Source organism: Nematolebias whitei, chromosome 6 (genome assembly GCF_014905685.2).
Source record: "Nematolebias whitei isolate Nwh7 chromosome 6, NemWhi1, whole genome shotgun sequence".
NCBI classification, from domain to species: Eukaryota; Metazoa; Chordata; class Actinopteri; order Cyprinodontiformes; family Rivulidae; genus Nematolebias; species Nematolebias whitei.
The window spans coordinates 52,810,005-52,827,756 of NC_056503.1; the positions used below are offsets into that span (position 1 = coordinate 52,810,005).

A 17,752-nucleotide genomic window follows, 5' to 3' on the forward strand; every position below is an offset into this window, starting at 1 on the left:
TTTTGAGCTCTTTAGCATTTGTCACACAAAGCTTTTAATAAAAAATAATTAAACAAGTTCTCAGCGTCTTTTTGCAGAGAAAAACAACTTTTTACACAAAGGCACGGGTTTCAGCTGTGAATATTGGAGCTTCAACAAGACGGAGGCTTTTCCCGAGGTCGGCCTGTTAGCTTAGCTCGTAGCTTAGCTTCTCAGCTTAGCTACTGTTTCCTATCTTTCAAATAGCTAGATACCCAGTGTAATGCTGGTCCTCTTATACCATATTTATTTAATTTTTCAAGGAGAATAGTGTGGTCAATAGTATCAAATGCTTTTTTTAAATCAACAAAAATACTTCTCCTATTCCGCTCCTGTTTCCTGGAATATCTTACAAAAAGATTTGAAGCTCTCGACCTTGACCTCTCTAAGTGTCTTTAAGAATCTGTTGGACACCTGGCAGGGACCAATGCAGACATGTTCCTGTTGTTAGTTTTCTACATTTGTCTTGGAATCTAGCTGTTTTTTGTTTTGTTACCTTTTCCTTTTAGCCATCCTATTTGTTAAAAAAAAACAAAAAAAACTGTAGTATGAGTTTTTATAACTGTTTATTGTTGTTGCTGTTGTCCATTGTTGTCATCTTTCTTTGTTGAAATCAGGTCTCTCTTGTAAATGAGTCCTCGAGGCTCAATGGGATTTACCTGTAGAAATAAAGGTTGATTGTGTAGTGATGTAGGGTTAGTTAGCGTAGGAGCTCCACTACAATCAATATTTAATGACGGGTTCTCTCTTTTTCGAGCTACTTGACAGATATGTGACAGAGATACTGTGTGGGAGATGGTCTATTCAGTGACGTGAGACGTTAATTTTCTTTGACCCATCAAAATGAATGTGGTCATTTATTAACAGAATCAAAATTTAACATCAACATTGTACACTTGATTATTCTGATTGAACGCAATAACACAGCTTAATTAATGAGCTTTACAATGAGAAATCATACGGCCATGATTTCTCACTTGCAACTAATTACAACAGACATATCCTTAGATCTTAAATCAATATCTGCAGACTTTTAGCTTATCTTTTACTGGCAAGATAGAAGAAGTTTTAAAGATGGGAAATGAAGGAGTTTAAATGGAGAGGAAAAAGATGGATGAGGATGTATGTCTGTAGACCAGAACAACACGCTCCTTTGAAGCGCAGTTCGCCTGCGGTACACTGGTAGTGAAGCTCAACGACTCTTTACCTTTGGCGGAGGATGAATCCGCGGCGGTCAAGAGGTCCCTGGTACGCTGCCTTTCAGCGTCTCCTCAGGGCGGCTGCGACTCGGCAGAAGTCGTGAGAACTAGTTCCACAGAACAAACCTCCTCAGAAGTTATAAAGTTTTCACCGGGTGGAGTCACAGCGAGGCATCGTGGCTCCTACAGGAACTCCAGCCGCACCTCATCAGTATCAGAAGAACTTAACGGGACTCTGAGAAGACTCAGAGGAACTCAGAACTTCAGTTCTCTCCCAGAACTCCGGTTCATGTCTCAGAACTTTTCTGTTCGGTTCTGCTCTCAGAACTGACTGGAACTAGGAAGTGTCGACATTTACAGAGTTCTGTTTCCGGTCCCTTCTGGGAGTCCTGATTGGTTGAAAGAACCAACAGGGGTGTGGTTTTAGTGACGTAAGAGGTTACTACAAGTCAGAAAAACAGCGGAGATGTTTAAGAACAGACAGAGAAATGTTTTGGAGCAGACAGAGAAATGTTTAGGCGAAATGACAGACCCCAGGTGCCAGCTTCTCTGTTTCTGTCTGAGAGGTTTAAAAACATGACAGTTCGTTCCAATAAACTTGTTTGCGACTGTCTCCGACTTTTGACCGACATCACTCCTTCTCATTTCAGACAGAAGATCAAAAAATGCATAATTACTTTGTAACAGACATCTAACTTGATTTCTACTTTGAATGAGGATTAAAAATCATTAATACTGTTTCATAGTTGATTTAAAATGAGTGGTTCACTTCAACAGTTAAAATGGTTTGAACTAAACACTTTTGATTATCAAGACATTTGTAAAAATAGTAATGATAATAAAAAGAGAGTGTTCTTTCAATTGATTAGTTCAGGATACAATTAGAAAGTCTCTGGATGAGCTTAATTTGTATTTCTGGATTCAAATCAATGAAATAACAGTTCCTGTCCCATGAAGGTCCTCAGGGTCAGGTTTTGACCTGAGGCTTAGTTCACTACAATTGATACTAACACAATATTGTTTTTGATCGACAGCAGTAGTTATTAGTTCTATTATTTCCATGAGAGCCATTCATGTAGAGTTTTTTTGCTCTAAACCCATACTGACTGCTACTTAGAATGTTTTGTTTAGTAATAAATTTATCTAATCTGGTCACAAATAGTTTTTCTAGAATTTTTGAGAACTGTGGTAATAAGGATATTGGTCTATAATTATTGAACACACATTTATCACCATTTTTAAAGAGAGGAACTACCTTAGCTACTTTCATATTGTCTGGAAATATTCCTTTTGAAAATGATAAATTACAAATATATGTAAACGGCTCGATAACATAACTCATTATGTCCTTTACAAACATCATATCCATGTCCACCCAGTCTTTTGATCTCTTATCTGTAAGATTTTTTACTACATTCATTATTTCTTCTTTGTCAGTTCCATTAAGAAAAATACTGTTGTCACAACTTATAACTGAATGGTTCACATTATTGTCTACTTTTGGTATTTTAGCTGCAAGGCTTGATCCAACGTTCACAAAATGATGATTAAATCCATTTACAATTTCATTTTCATCATGGATTTCATCGTCATCCTTCAGAAAATATTGTGAAATACTTGTTTTTGCTTTATGACTTTTCAGAACACTATTTATTACTCGCCATGTAGCTTTCATATCACCATTACTTTTATTTAATAAATCACTATAATATTCCTTCTTGTGTTTCCTTATAATCGCTACTAATTTATTTTTATACTTCTTATATTTCTCTTCAGCCTCTTGTGTTCTCAATTTAAGAAACATATATACAAATAATTCTTTTTTTTACAAGCATTTCTCAACCCTTTCGTCATCCATGGTTGGTCAACAACATTTCTCTTTGTACAATTATTTTGCAAACAATTCTTTTCATACAGAGCTCATAAAATATTCATAAACTCATCATATGATCTGTTCACATCATCAACATACACGTCTTTCCAGCTTTGTTTATGTAAATCATCTTTTAATTTATCCATTGCTTTTTTTGATGTGTTTATTGTTTTTTCCTTAGTTGTAATTTCTTTTGTAATGCTTTGATCATTTTTATAAATCATGAAAACTGGTAAATGATCACTCAAATCACTCGTTAAAATACCTCCCATCACATCCCCATTTGTTACATTTGTGAAAATATTATCGATTATTGTAGCACTATGAGTTGTAATTCTTGTTGGTTTTGATATTAACGGATAAAGATTTAAACTACACAATGAATTTGTAAATGTACTGATGTTATTTGAATCTGTTTTAATTCCCAGGTCAATATTAAAGTCTCCACAGAAAAAAATGTTTTTATTAAAACTCTTGTGCAATAGTTGTACGATTTTATCAGTGAATATTTCTATATTTGATCCTGGAGATCGATATACACAACTTATCAATATGTTTTTATCATTCTTGTTTATTATTTCTATTGTTATTATTTCCATGATATTATCAACAATTATTGACATTTCATTAATTAACTTAAATTTTATTTCATTTTTAACAAATAGAGCCACTCCACCACCTCTTTTGTTGCTTCTGTTCACATGATATAATTCATACCTTCCATGTGAACATTAGTTGTGTTTTCATCGTTGAGCCATGTCTCTGACAGTGCTATTATTGTAAAAGTTCTGTTTAGCTGTTTTAAATAATCTGTTATTTTGGATATATTTGCATTTAAACTTCTACTATTAAAGAGAATAATAGAGAGACCTCCATTTGTCATATTGATGTCATTAAACTGTTCTTCATTGTAATATTCACAGTCTTTTATTACAGGAAAAAAATTTGTATCAATCACATCTTCAACATTTTATATTTTAAACTAAGTCTTCGTATGTTGCCATGTTTTAATGTATTTGTTTATTTTATGTTTTGTTAATTTCTTGTTAGTGAAGTTATGTCAATGATTTATCATCTGTCTTTTCCTGAGCTCATTTTAGTCTTATGTAGTGGACTAGGTCTCCGGTCAAAACCTGCCTCTGAAGACCTTCATGGGACAGGAACTGTTATTTCATTGATTTAAATCCAGAAATACAGATTTGCTCATCCAGAGACTGTCTAATTGTATCCTGAACTAATCAATTGAAAGAACACTCTCTTTTTTATATTATCATTATTATTTTACAATATCTTGATAATCAAAGTGTGTTTAGTTCAAACCATTTCTAAATGTTGAAGTGAACCACTCATTTTAAATCAACTGTGAAACAGTATTAATGATTTTTTAATCCTCATTTAAATTAGAAATCAAGTTAAATGTCTATTTTACAAAGCAATTATGCATTTTGATCTTCTGTCTGAAATGAGAAAGAGTGATGCCGGTTAAAAGTCGGAGACAGTCAAAAACAAGTTGTTAGAACGGGCTGTCGTGTTTTTAAAACTCTCAGACAGTAAATAAGAGAACTGGCACCGGCAGTGTTTCTCACTTCGCCAAAACATTTCTCTGTCTGTTCCTAAAACATTCTAGCTGTTTTCTTGACTTGAAAAAACCCTTTTACATCACTAGAACCACACCCCTGTTGGTTGCCTCAACCAATCAGGACTTACTAAAAGTGACCGGAAGCAGAACTCTTTAAAAGTCGACTCTTCCTGGAACTATTAGTGTGCTGAGTTCTTCTGAGTCTTCTGGAGTAATGTCTTCTAGAGTTTTCTGAGGTTCTGGGAGAGTTCTAGCTGTTCTGGAGTTCTGGAGTTTTTCCACTGCTGAGTGGAAATTCTGACTCAGTTTTCCAGGCTGATGGAGTCATCCATCTCTGCCGGAGTCACGGCGTCTCACTGTGCCTATCACCAGGCGAATGCCCTACAACTTCTGAGGAAGTTTGTTCTATTGAACGGAGTATCTCACGACTTCTGCCGAGACGCAGCCGCCCTGAGGAGACGCTGAAAGGTAGCGTGCCAGGGACCTCTTGACCGTAGCGGACCCATCCTCTGCCAAGGTAAAGAGTCGTCACGAGGTTCACTACCAGTGTACCGCGGGCGAACTGCGCTTGAAAGGAGCGTGTTGTTCTGGTCTACAGAGATACATCTTCCTCCACACCTTCCTTTAAACTCCTCCATATTTCCCATCTTTAAAACTCTTCTATCCTGCCAGTAATTAATCTAGATATCTTCAGAAATGTCTGTTGTTTTTATTAAGTAAAACGTGCCAAGTTTTATTAATCAGAGCCGACCAGAATAATCAAGTGTACAATGTTTGATGTTAAAATTTTGATTCTGTTAATAAATGACCATATTTATTTTGATGGGTCAAAGAAAATTAACGTCTCATGTCACTGATTAAACCATCTACGCACAGTACCTCTGTCACATGGCGGTAAGTAGCTCGAAAAAGAGAGAACTCGTTATTTTAAATATGACTGTAGTGAAGCACTGAAGCTAACCTAGCCTTTTAGAACACTACATCTGGTGGCCCGTACGGTCTCTAAAGAGCTTCTAGTGGCCGCACAGGGTCTCTAAAAGAGATAATTTAGGACCCATCCTCCTCTTTAGACATTTTGGGGCCGTACGAATGTTTAAAGAGGTGTGAATTATATGTGACGAAGTCTGTGTTATTGTAGCATGACGCTCATGTTGGCATGAAAAGGTCCGTACTTTTGAGCTTGGTACAGGCATGGTTCATGCTTGTGGTGTTCAGAGAGCTGAAAGCAATGTCAATGTGTCCGTGTTAAATCTGTAGAGTGTACATCTGTGTGTATAACGTGTAACTAAGCTGATGCTGTGGAAAAAAACACTGTATTCTGTTTTAAACTGTAGCAGAGAGGGTTCTGCTGTCTGACCCAGTTCTGTTCACTGGACTCGTTGAATGAGTGGTGTTTTAAATGGATAAAACGCTGTTTTAAAGCTGAGCGCCGACTCAGACCACTGTTAAATGCTGATCCGTTACATTTTTAACAGTAAATTGTGAATTTTGGAGGTTTAATGGGCGATTGTGACCGGACTTTTCAGGCTAACTGCTAGCTAGAATCACGAGCTGTGATTGGTTGAAAACCGCTTTTTGGGGCGCTCTGATTCGCTGAGAAACTGTTGACGTATCTGTGCATCCACTCCCTCTGATGTCAGATTGTAAAGCCCACCCCGTTGCTCACGTGTCTGTAAAGTCACGTGACCCCGGAAATGTATCTCGGTTCAACCGAGCCCTCCTCTGTGTTTAAAATCGCTAAATGAAGCCTGCCACTGTTCCCAAAACTCATGTTTTCATGCAGATAGACGTGCTTGTTAAAGCGACGCCACGTTTAAGCTTTAAATCCATTCAGGAAGTGCTGATTTGACCGTGTTAGACCGTGTGCTACGTCTAGCTAACGGCTAACAACCAGATGTCAACAGAACAGAACAGTTCACAGGAAGTTGTCATAGACTTCTCCTGGTAAAAATAAGCTTACACCGCCACCTGCTGTTGAAAGAGGGGTGTAACAGTTTTCCTGAAAGGAGGCTGCTCACTGCCTTTAATTAATTTTTTGTTAATCCAGCCTGGTTTATGAGTTACTGTCAATAGCAAATTTCTGGTATATAGAACTGCTTAAAAAGCGTTTGAAAACTAAAGTTGCTGTGAGACTTTTAGAAAAATTGCAGGTTTATTTAATTTTAAGTGCTTTAGAGTAAATGAACACTAACATAGCCTGGCTCTTGTATCTGTTAGAAATAAGCACATTAAGTAACTAGCTAAGAAAGCATTTACTTAGAATATTCATGCATTGGGGTAAAACCTACAAATAGGTGCCCATTCATTTGAATAAGTTGGCTTATAACAGTATTGTTGAGTGGTCCCAGAGCTAAAATAGTGTGTGAAACTCACTGCTCACTTGAATACAAATATTTACCTGTTAAAAACTCTAAAGTTGGCAACTGTTTAACCAGATAAGTGCTGAACAGTGAATAACCATGGCAGATGTGACAGAAAAGAATATTGATCCTTGTGAGGAGAAGGACTGGTTGGAGAGAGCGTTAACGCTGCTTACAGAATCCTTATATCCATATGGTGAACAGGTGGACAGCATGAACTCAAAAGAGTTATTGGACGAGCTGAAGGATGTTGCAGAGGGTGTGACCTCTACAGCCAGAATAAAGTCAAGCTATGACCAGCTGGCTAAATTGGCACTCTTATTGAAAGCAACATTTTATAGGGAGGCAAACAGAGCTGAAGACCTTGCAATAAGGTTAAACAGCGAAACAGAGGAGTACCTCAAACTCGAGGCACAGTCTAAATTTGATAAGAAGACCTGTGCGAATGAGTTACAACATGAGAGGGAGCTCTCACAAGCTCAGCTGTCATTACAAGCTCACTCATATGAGGAGAAGCTGAGGGAGGGACAGATTAAGTGCCAAACACTGTTTTCAGACAATGATGCGCTACAACAACAGTTGCAGCTCACATCAAAAGCTCTGAACGAGTGCAGACTGGAAAAGGCGGCGTTAGTACAACAAGGCGTGCGTTTGCAGAGTGAATGTCATACATCACAGGAACGCTTAAAAGCCTGTGAGGCGAAACTAGCCGCTGCAACAAATGAGATTTCTGACGTGGGGCAAGGTTGTCTGGAACTCAAAGACGAACAAGGTCAGAGTCCAGGTCACCCACCACCACCTCAGAAGGATTTTGCTGCACCTCCTGCTCTTAATCCCATTCCGTCACCTCCACATGAGTCTAGCGACATACTTCCACGTGCCATTTTGGTTCCTACGATACCGATAATACAGCCTTTGCTCCCAATTTTGGATTTGCACAAAATTGCAAAATATGTCAATCGCTTTGAGCCAGGGCCGTTGGGTTCAACTGACACTAAGGCCTATCTGGACAACCTTGACTTCCAATTAAGAAACTATCTCAACGCTACAGTTGAGGATAAAGTAGGTTTGATCAGGCTCACTTCATCCAGGACGGTGTTTTCCTTCATAGAGCGTCAACCTGATGCCACAAGAAAGGATTACTGCCTGTTATGTGCTGCTCTTATGAAAGAGCATTCCCCTTGCACGGGACCTGGCGGTTATCCAGCCGCTGACAAAGTCATGCAAGGTAAGAATGAGCACCCCAGGGCATATTATTCCAGGATTTTGCAGGCTTATTTTGGTTGCAGGAACGAGGCCAACATGGAGGAAGAGGAACCGTTTAAGTACGTGTTCAACAAAATCTCTACCCTGACATAAGGATGTCAGTGCAAATGATGGCTAATTTCAAAGAGAAATCCATCAGTGAGATAAAAAGTTGTGCTGTGAATGTCTTTGAAGCCCGTTCACAGGCCAAAACACCCATTGAGGTGTTCCCAGGTGAGAGGATTCCTGCCCAGTCATTAGAATTGGAAGGGACGAGATCTTCGACTCCCCCTCCCAAAAAAGGCGAGAGGAAACGAGGTTTCCCAGCAGCCAAACCACATCAGGTGAGTGCCCCCTGGTCCAGACGAGATCCTAAATGGTTTCCCAAGGAACCAGAGGATGAACGATCGTACCAGAAGGGGGCGAATGCCCTAAGGGTAAAAAGTATGGCACCAAAAGTGACCCATACAACCAGGGATCCCACTGGGAACCCCAAAGGGGGGGTACTGTTTCCCCACCACGTCGGGCTGAACAGCCTGAGACGAAAAAGAAACAGCAGCAGGTCCAGAAAAAGAACCGCGGTCCTCTGAGCTCGGACAAGACAGGGTGAATCGGTTGTTGGACTTGGTGGAAGGTGTTGCCAAGGACAAACGACCTAACGCTTTGTTTGGCGATATCATTGCTGATAAGTCAGAGCACACAGACAACACCGATACTGCTGTCACAGACAGTCACCATGACGCTGTTGTTGTATACTCTGACACGCCCTCACCTGAGATAGGGGGGGTACAATCACACGTCACCGACGGTGACCCGTCACAAACTGAAACCTCGGAAAAAGCAATAGCTGTGCTAACGGTTCAGTCCAAACAGGGTGACACAAACAACAACGCTGCCGCTGCCATGGACAGCCACCAAGACCTTGTTGTTACAAACAATGAGAGCTCCTCAACACACGGTGAGCGGGTGATCTCATACCTCAATGACGGAAGCCCGTCAACAGCCGAACTCTCAGGAGCAGAAGCAACTGCACCAACGGTTCAGAAAAACCAGGATTACACAGATGAAGGTAGACGTGAGAAGAACCGTCGGCCGAAACCTCCAAGGTTCCTGTGTAACCTGATCAGAAAGGGGGTCGCTGAGAAAGCTTACCTGTCGATCACACTTGAAGGAGTCCTCACACGTGAAGCCCTACTGGATGGTGGAGCCGACATAACTATTATGTTAGTCAAACTGTTCGAGGAGCTCAAGACTACCGCTAATAGTGTTCACAGGGGAATACCTCTCATAGAATGTGCTACAGGGCTGCAGGGCCTCGCGGAGGCGAAGATAACCCTAACAGCTATAGCTATGGTTCGCATGCAGGTTGGCGAGATGACACTATACCACCCGGTATATGTGTCTCCGGTTGACTCATTCCCATTTTTGGTCGGCCAGGATTTTATAAATCGCTTTGACGCGATTATAGATTATGGTAAACAGACAATGTGGGCTAGAGTGAGCAAACCCTTGCCAATACTCATGCCTCATGAGACAGTCACAGACTGCCCAACAGCAGGCACTGCAGAAGGCACCGAGGACCTCTCGACAGAGAACACAGTCCTGGTAAGTTATTCTTCAAACGCATGTGGAACCGAAAACACCCAACCAGTGAAACCGACTCTGACTGAACAACTAAGCCTCCTCTGCAAGCTGAAACAGTCAGGGCCCACCGGATACTACCTACCATTGGTAGTTCAAGGAGTAGAGATCCAAGGATCCCACACCAAAGATGCTGTACTGTCGTCGGGGACAGATAAACCAGCTATCAAGGACGGAGCCGTGGACGGCCCTCAGAGGTCCTTTGACCGCTCCTGGCTGCTCGCAACTCTGTCAGTACAACCTACAGCCGAGGTAATGGCAGTCACATGTGCACAGGCTACAGCCAAGCCGGCTGACAACACAGTCTCTGTACAACCCGTGCTGACTGACCCAGACATCATCCAACTTCAGAAGATGGATCCTGCAATAAACTCGATGATGCTGTATTTGACTGACCCAGGGAAAAACACTCCGTCCGAAGCCAACCTGAATTCCAATCCAGACCTTAAAGCCCTCTTTCAGCTGCGCAACCAGCTAAAACTACTCAAGGGCATCCTAACTTTAGCTCATGGAGCGACGTCCTCACCCGTGTTCGCGGTCCCCCATGACCAAAGGGGGGTGACGTTAGTTAGGGTAATGTTACCAGACGCGATAACGTGATCTCAATACGATAACGATACGATAACGTGATTGCAATACGATAACGATACGATAACGTGTGCATCTTGGGGAATTGGACAAGTGTACCAAATTTCATGTTTCTACAACAAACTAAGGTTAATGTGGAGGGTGTTTTGAAAATTTCTAGGTGGCGCTCTTGAGCCGTTTCTGTTGCGGTTTTTGCCACGCCCTTAAAATACGTAATTTTTCACCAGTCCTGATGCGTCCGCCAAATTTGGTGACTTTTGGGATATGCTAAGGCCCCCAAAACGCCAATTCATTTGGCGGAAAAAATTGCAGCTCGGGCCTGAACAGAGCGATTACAATAGGCATTGCAGCGCTTCGCTGCTTGGGCTTAAAAAAATATCAGTATCGGTTATCGGCCAAATAAGTTTTAACATATCAGCATATCGGATATCAGCCAAAAATCCAATATTGTACATCCCTAAATTCTTGTTAAATTTCTTCTGTGCATGCTCCCAAGGCCGCCAATTGGCAGCCCATTGATTTTTGGCACAACACCAGCCCACATTTCCGGGTTGTCAGCAGTGACGTATAATAGATGCAACGTATATGGTGAAGCAACATGTTTATGGCATTTTCCTCTTTTTGAGACATATTTGGACTGATGCAACTTGTAGGGCGGTGCGGCAAGTACGTCGGAAATCACGGTAATCATGTTTGAAGATGAATATCTGCTTTCTAGCCGTTATTTTGAATGTGTTCAATAATTTTTCAAACAGCTGATGGCTGGTACCACATCTTGGTGTCAAAATGAAAAATGTTTTGCATATATTCATGTTGAAATACTGTAAATGCAGGAACAATGGTACAAAATAGTGATCATAACTACCTTGTGCTTGGCAGTACGTTTCCTGTCTGTTCGAAAGTCATCATCCTTGTCACAATGAGAACTCAAAAAAGCTTGACACTTTTCAGACCTACGAGAGACTATAGTTGTTTCCTTTTGAGACGTTTCTGGTAATGGAACTGAAACACAGAGAAGACAAAACATACATTGATACAATAAAAAATACAGGAATGATTCATTATCTCTGCTGAAAACACAACACCCTCTGATTTTTGGAATGAGTCAGTCACAATGTGCCAAATATCATCTCGCATGAAGTTAACACCATTGTTGGGAAGAAAATGCAGTTTTTAAGTACTTAAATTGACAAAACAACCGTGTATCTTTTAGGGCAGGAGTGTCCAATACGTGATCTACCGGTCCATCTCAAAGGTATTCTGGGTAGATGTTATAGCATTAAAAAAATAAGAGTCAGCCCATCATCCATCTATGAAATTTGTCAAATGATTAACAGACAGGACAGCCAGTCTGAGGCACTGTTTACGCGACATGAAATGTTCAGCCGTCCATTTACAGACAACAGCGTCATTCTCTCTGAAATCAAAGGTTTCTGAATCCAGGTCTCAGGGGCCGTTATTTTGAGTGAAACTGCAGTTTTCTCTCTGTGGTTTGGCTGTTCATTTACACAACACCAGCCCCCACACCCCCCACCTACTCACCATTGCTTAATCCAGAAGTTTTTCAATCCACCTCTAAGGGTGGAGGTTTTCAGCTGACCGCCCGCTGAGGTGTGAAATGCTCCCGCAGAGGTTGAAGCACATGCACACTACAGCCATACATTTCATGCACGTGCAGACAACAACATATCTCAGATCAGAAGATCAGTTCCTCCAAATCCGAGGCCATGGTCTTGAGCCAGAAAAGGGTAGAGTGCCCTCTCCGGGTCAGGGAGGAGGTCCTGCCCCAAGTGGAGGAGTTCAAGTATCTTGGGGTCTTGTTCACAAGTGAGGGAAAAATGGAACGTGAAATCAAGTCAAGTCAAGTCATCTTTATTTGTAGAGCACAATTTAAAACAGATAAACTGTTATCAAAGTGCTTAACAGAAATGTAGCAAAACATAGACAGCAAAACAAAAACATCATACAGAATTAAAATTACTGGAGCAATAACACACACTAATGATCACACTAAGGAAAAACAAGCAGTAAAAATAAACGTCAATCATAAAACAACAGAATTTAAAATGAGGTACACAGAACAAAATAAACTAACTCACACCGTATTAAACGCCAGAGCAAACAGGTGCGTTTTAAGGAGGGATTTGAACATCAGGAGGGAGGAGGCCTGCCTGATGTTGAGGGGCAGGTTGTTCCACAGGTTGGGACCTCTGACTGAAAAAGCTCGATCCCCTCGGAGCTTCAGGCGTGATTTTGGAACGACCAAAAGAAGCTGGTCCGATGATCTCAGGGCCCGAGACGGAACATATGGTTCCAGGAGCTCGGAGAGGTAGAGGGGTGCGAGGCCATTTAGGCACTTATATGTCAGGAGGAGAACTTAAAATCCGAGTCAAAAACCACCCCGAGATTTCTAACAGTGTGCTTGAGATAGGGCTGAAGTGAGTCCAGGTTTGCAGGATCTGAGGAGGCAGCTGAGCTAGGACTAAAGACGATGACTTCAGTTTTCTGGTCGTTAAAACTGAGAAAATTTGAAGTCATCCATGCCTTAATGTCATCTAGACATTTGAGGAGAGGGTGGATGGAACGAGCACTGGCTGGTTTCAGTGGCAGGTAGATCTGGCAGTCATCGGCATAGCAATGGAATGAGATGGCATGTTTTCTTAAGATGGATCCCAGTGGGAGCAGATAGAGCGAGAAGAGAAGGGGTCCAAGGATCGAGCCCTGTGGGACCCCGCAGGAAAGAGGGACCGAAGTGGACAGACTTTCACCAACCTTGACACAAAAAGTCCTGTCAGAGAGGTAAGAACGGAACCAGTCTAAAGCAGCTCCTGTAATCCCAACCCAGTGTTCGAGCCGTGAGATGAGGATACTGTGGTCGACGGTGTCAAAAGCAGCAGTAAGATCAAGGAGTACAAGTACCACATAGTGACCAGAATCGTTTGAAGTTAAAATGTCATTGCAAACCCTAACCAAAGCTGTTTCTGTGCTGTGGAGTTGCTTAAAACCAGACTGAAAGACCTCAAAGATTTTGTTCTCAGTTAAAAATTGATTCAACTGAGTAAAAACTATTTTTTCTAGGATTTTGGACAGGAAGGGAAGCTTTGAGATTGGTCTGTAATTTGAGTGCACTGAGGGGTCAAGTCCAGGTTTCTTGATTAAAGGAGTGACTACTGCATTTTTAAAGGCCTGTGGAACCACGCTTGTAGCAAAGCTACTGTTAAGAATATTAAGAACAGCGGGCCCAATCGCTGGTAGAACCTGTTTGAACAGTGAGGGAGAGATTGGATCAGAAGGGGAGCCTGAGGGTTTCATGTGACCAACAACTTTGTTTAACAATGGGAGTGTGATTGGATTGAAATTCCTGAAAGTGGCTGAACATGGGACAAAAACCGATGGGTCAACTGAGGAGCGGGGGATGGAAGATCTGATCAGCTCTACCTTACCAACAAAGAATCTTGTGAAGTCGTTACAGACGTCCACAGAGGCGTCCATGCATTCAGACAAAGGGCCATTAAGAATGGAATTTACTGCTGTGAAAAGGGTGCGGGGGTTGTTTTTATTTTCACTGATCAGTTGGGAGAAGTATTTGTTTTTTTCTGATTTGACGGTGTTTTGGTAATTTTTTAAACAGGTTTTTAGCAAAATGAAAGAAACCTGGAGTTGGTCCTTTTTCCATTTGCGCTCTGCTCTCCTGCACAGTCGTCTCGCTGCCCTGGTGGTCTCGTTTATCCACGGGTACTGGGTTCTCCTTGCTTTCCTGACTTTCAGTGGGGCCACCAGATCCAAGATCTTGGTGCAGGTCTCATTGTGGTGACTAAGCAGCTCATGAGTACTGACACAGGCAGAGGTATCAGGAGTTGAAACAGCAGTGGTGATAAAAGCAGAGGAAAAACGAGCAGAGGTTGAAGGGTTAAATACACGACAGGTCCTAGGTGGAGTGGGGGATTTAGACTCACGAGCAAGAGAGATTTCAAATGAGATGGGTTTGTGATCGAATATGATAGCATCCCCAATTTCCAGATTTAACACAGATACACCATAAGACAAAACAATATCGAGAGTGTGCCCCTGCTGATGCGTGGGGCCAACAACATTTTGCACCAGGTTTAGAGAGTGGATCAGATTTAGAAAGTCCTGCACCAAAGGCTTCTCAGGGCAACAGACGTGTATATTGAAGTCCCCTAGAATCAGCACACGGTCGTATTTTAACAGTATTCCAGTGAGAAAGTCAGACAGTTCATTGATGAAGCCTGTTGATGATTTGGGGGGTCTGTAAAGAGCAGCAACCAGGATGGGGTTGGAGCGGCCCAGTTCAAAATGCAGCAGCTCAAAGGTCTCAAAAGCTGCTGTCAGAAGTAGTCTGCATTTCCAAATTTTCTTAAAAAGAGCTAAAACTCCTCCACCTCTTCCAGATGGCCTCGGGCAGTTAAGAAAAGTACAGTCTGCAGGCACAAGTTCAGTAAAAACGCTTGACTCACCAGGAGGAAGCCAGGTCTCCGTCAGAAACAAGAAGTCCAGGTTATTGGAGCAGAAGAAGTCATTCATTATAAAAGTTTTGGTTGATAAAGATCTCACATTGAGGAGAGCAAACCTCGTTAGGCCAGCAGCTGGGAGAAAAGTTGAGGGGAGGACGCTGATCAGCGGCCTCAGGTTGTTTACGTCGGGCCTTCGCCTCCTCCGGCCAGAGGAAGCGCAGCTTCGCGCGCGTCCGCCGCGAAGTCCAGAATGAAGAGCCTGAATCCGAGAGCCGCCGGACACAGCAGGGTCGTTGGTACACTCCGACGGGACAGCAGTAGATGGTGCAGCCGATGGACCAGGGCAGGCCCCGATCAGCTGGAGACTTTCGGACCCACCGCAGCTGGGCGCGCGCCCGCTGCGCGGTCCGGGACAAACAGCCGGAGTCCGAGAGCCGCCGGACACAGCAGGGTCGTTGGGACAGACCGATCGGGTGGCAGGAGATGGTGCAGATGAAGAACCCAGGCAGACCTCGATCAGCTGGAGACTGTCGGAAACTTCGCAGCTGAGCGCGCGCCCGCTGCGCACCTCCGACCCCACGTTCTTCAGCGGGCAGGACTCCGCGAGACATCCAGGTGGAGGATCCTCAGTCCGGTGGTCAGCTGTTGCTGAGGAGCGAGCGAGGCTCGCTTTGAGCCTCACGAGGCGGCCAGCACGTCTCCCGCGGCGGCGGGAGCGATGTTTCCGTGCAGGCAGGAAAACATCACGGCGAAGGCAAGCAGGGACGCTCCCGAGCAGTGGAGGTGGGGGCCCAGAACCTCGGTAGAAATGATCGTACGAGGCGAGATGTTTTGTGGAAAATTGTAGATTTAGAAGTTGCTCACGATCATACACCAGCAGTGAGTTGATGTTATTGAGGAAGAATGATAAAAATAGCAAAAAAACAAACAGAGTGGAGAGAGGTGAACGGCAAGCCACCAGCTCGGGCGCCATCTTGAATCCTTTTTTGATATCAATCAACCTTTATTTAGACAGGTAAATCCCATTGAGCCTCGAGGACTCATTTACAAGAGAGACCTGATTTCAACAAAGAAAGATGACAACAATGGAATACAGCAAAAACAATAAACAATTATAAAAAGTCATAATACAGGTTTTTTTTGTGTTTTTTTTTGTTGTTTTTTTTACAAATAGAATGGCTAAAAGGAAAAGGTAACAAAAAAACAAAAAACAGCTAGATTCTAAGGCGAATGTAGAAAACTAAAAACAGGAACATGTCTGCATTGGTCCCTGCCAGGAATCCAACAGATTCTTAAAGCCACTTAGAGAGGTCAAGGTCGAGAGCTTCAGATCTTTTTACAAGATATTCCAGGAAACAGGAGTGGAATAGGAGAAGGCCCTTTTGCCTAGTTCAGTCCTCACTGAGGGAACACTGCAGGTAATAATGTCCTGAGAGCGCACGCTGTAGCTGCACTCACACAGAGACATGTAGGAGGAGATGTATGAAGGCAGCAGACCAAGAAGTGATTTAAAGATGAAAATGTACCAGTGAGAGAGTCTGTGTGAAGTTAATGATGTCCAGTTAACGATAGGCGGATAGGTGCAGCGTCTGCAGTGAAGCGAGCGCTGTACAGATCTGTCGTGGTGAAGAGAGAGCTGAGTCAAAAGGCAAAGCTCTCAATTTACCGATCGATCTACGTTCCTACCCTCATCTATGATCATGAGCTTTGGTTGTGACCGAAAGAATGAGATCTCGAATACAAGCGGCCAAAATGAGTTTTCTCCGCAGGGTGTCTAGGCTTTCTCTTAGAGATTAGGGTGAGAAGCTCGATCATCCGGGAGGGACTCAGAGTAGAGCTGCTGCTTCTCCATGTCGAGAGGAGCCAGTTGAGGTGGCTCGGGCATCTGGTTAGGATGCCTCCTGGACGCCTCCCTGGTGAGGTGTTCCAGACACGTCCCACTGGGAGGAGACCCAGAGGAAGACCCAGGACACGCTGGAGGGACTATGTTCCTCGGCTGGCCTGGGAACGCTTCAGGATTCCCCCGGAGGAGCTGGACCAAGTGGCTGGGGAGAGGGAAGTCTGGGCCTCCCTACTTAAGCTGCTACCCCCATGACCCGACCCCGGATAAGCGGAAGAAAATGGATGGATGGACTTTGAAAGAGCTCAGAATGATCTGTATTACCTGTAGCTCAGTCAGGGAGTGCAGCAACGTCTCCACCGTCATTAAAACCTGTCGTGGGTCCATTATGGGTGCTCAGCTTTGTTTATGTTCATTCAGGAAGTAAACTGGAAGTAGAACTTCTGTGTTTTTTAAGGAGAGTTTACCACTCTGCGTATGTCAGTACATCTGTTTAGGACAAAGCCTGTTGCATGTAAATGCTCATCTTAAACAGATTGTGCCCATGTAAACAATACATTTGAATTATTTAATCTGAAAACATTTCAATCCGGTCAAATCAAGGATTATGGTTAGAAAGGGCATTATTTCAGATTTTTATAAAGTGCTTATCTCTAACTCACCAGAGAACTCAAGTAAAACACTTATGAAATGGAATGTGGACCTACCATCAACCATCGAAGAACAGGATTGGGAAAGGGCCCGTGCAAAAATTCACACAATGTCCATAAATAGCCATCTTCGAGTACTACAATTTAAATGGCTAATGTGCATGTATGTTACTCCTGTCCATTTAAATAAATACAATAATAACAACCCAGATCTTTGTGCAAAGTGTAACTCTAAAGTTCAAAAAGCGTTCAATACAAAAACAACTGGACTTTATTTGTAACAG

General features: G+C 42.7%; 1 protein-coding gene across 1 annotated transcript in view; it reads right to left on the reverse strand.

The window, feature by feature from the left end:
- The window catches only part of brip1 (BRCA1 interacting helicase 1), a 232,794-nt gene that overhangs the window by 175,980 nt on the left and 39,062 nt on the right, over positions 1-17,752 (reverse strand). The window contains exon 5 of the mRNA XM_037677750.1: positions 11,369-11,505. Coding sequence (XP_037533678.1) covers positions 11,369-11,505 — 137 coding nt within the window. The remainder of the gene's footprint in view (positions 1-11,368; positions 11,506-17,752) is intronic.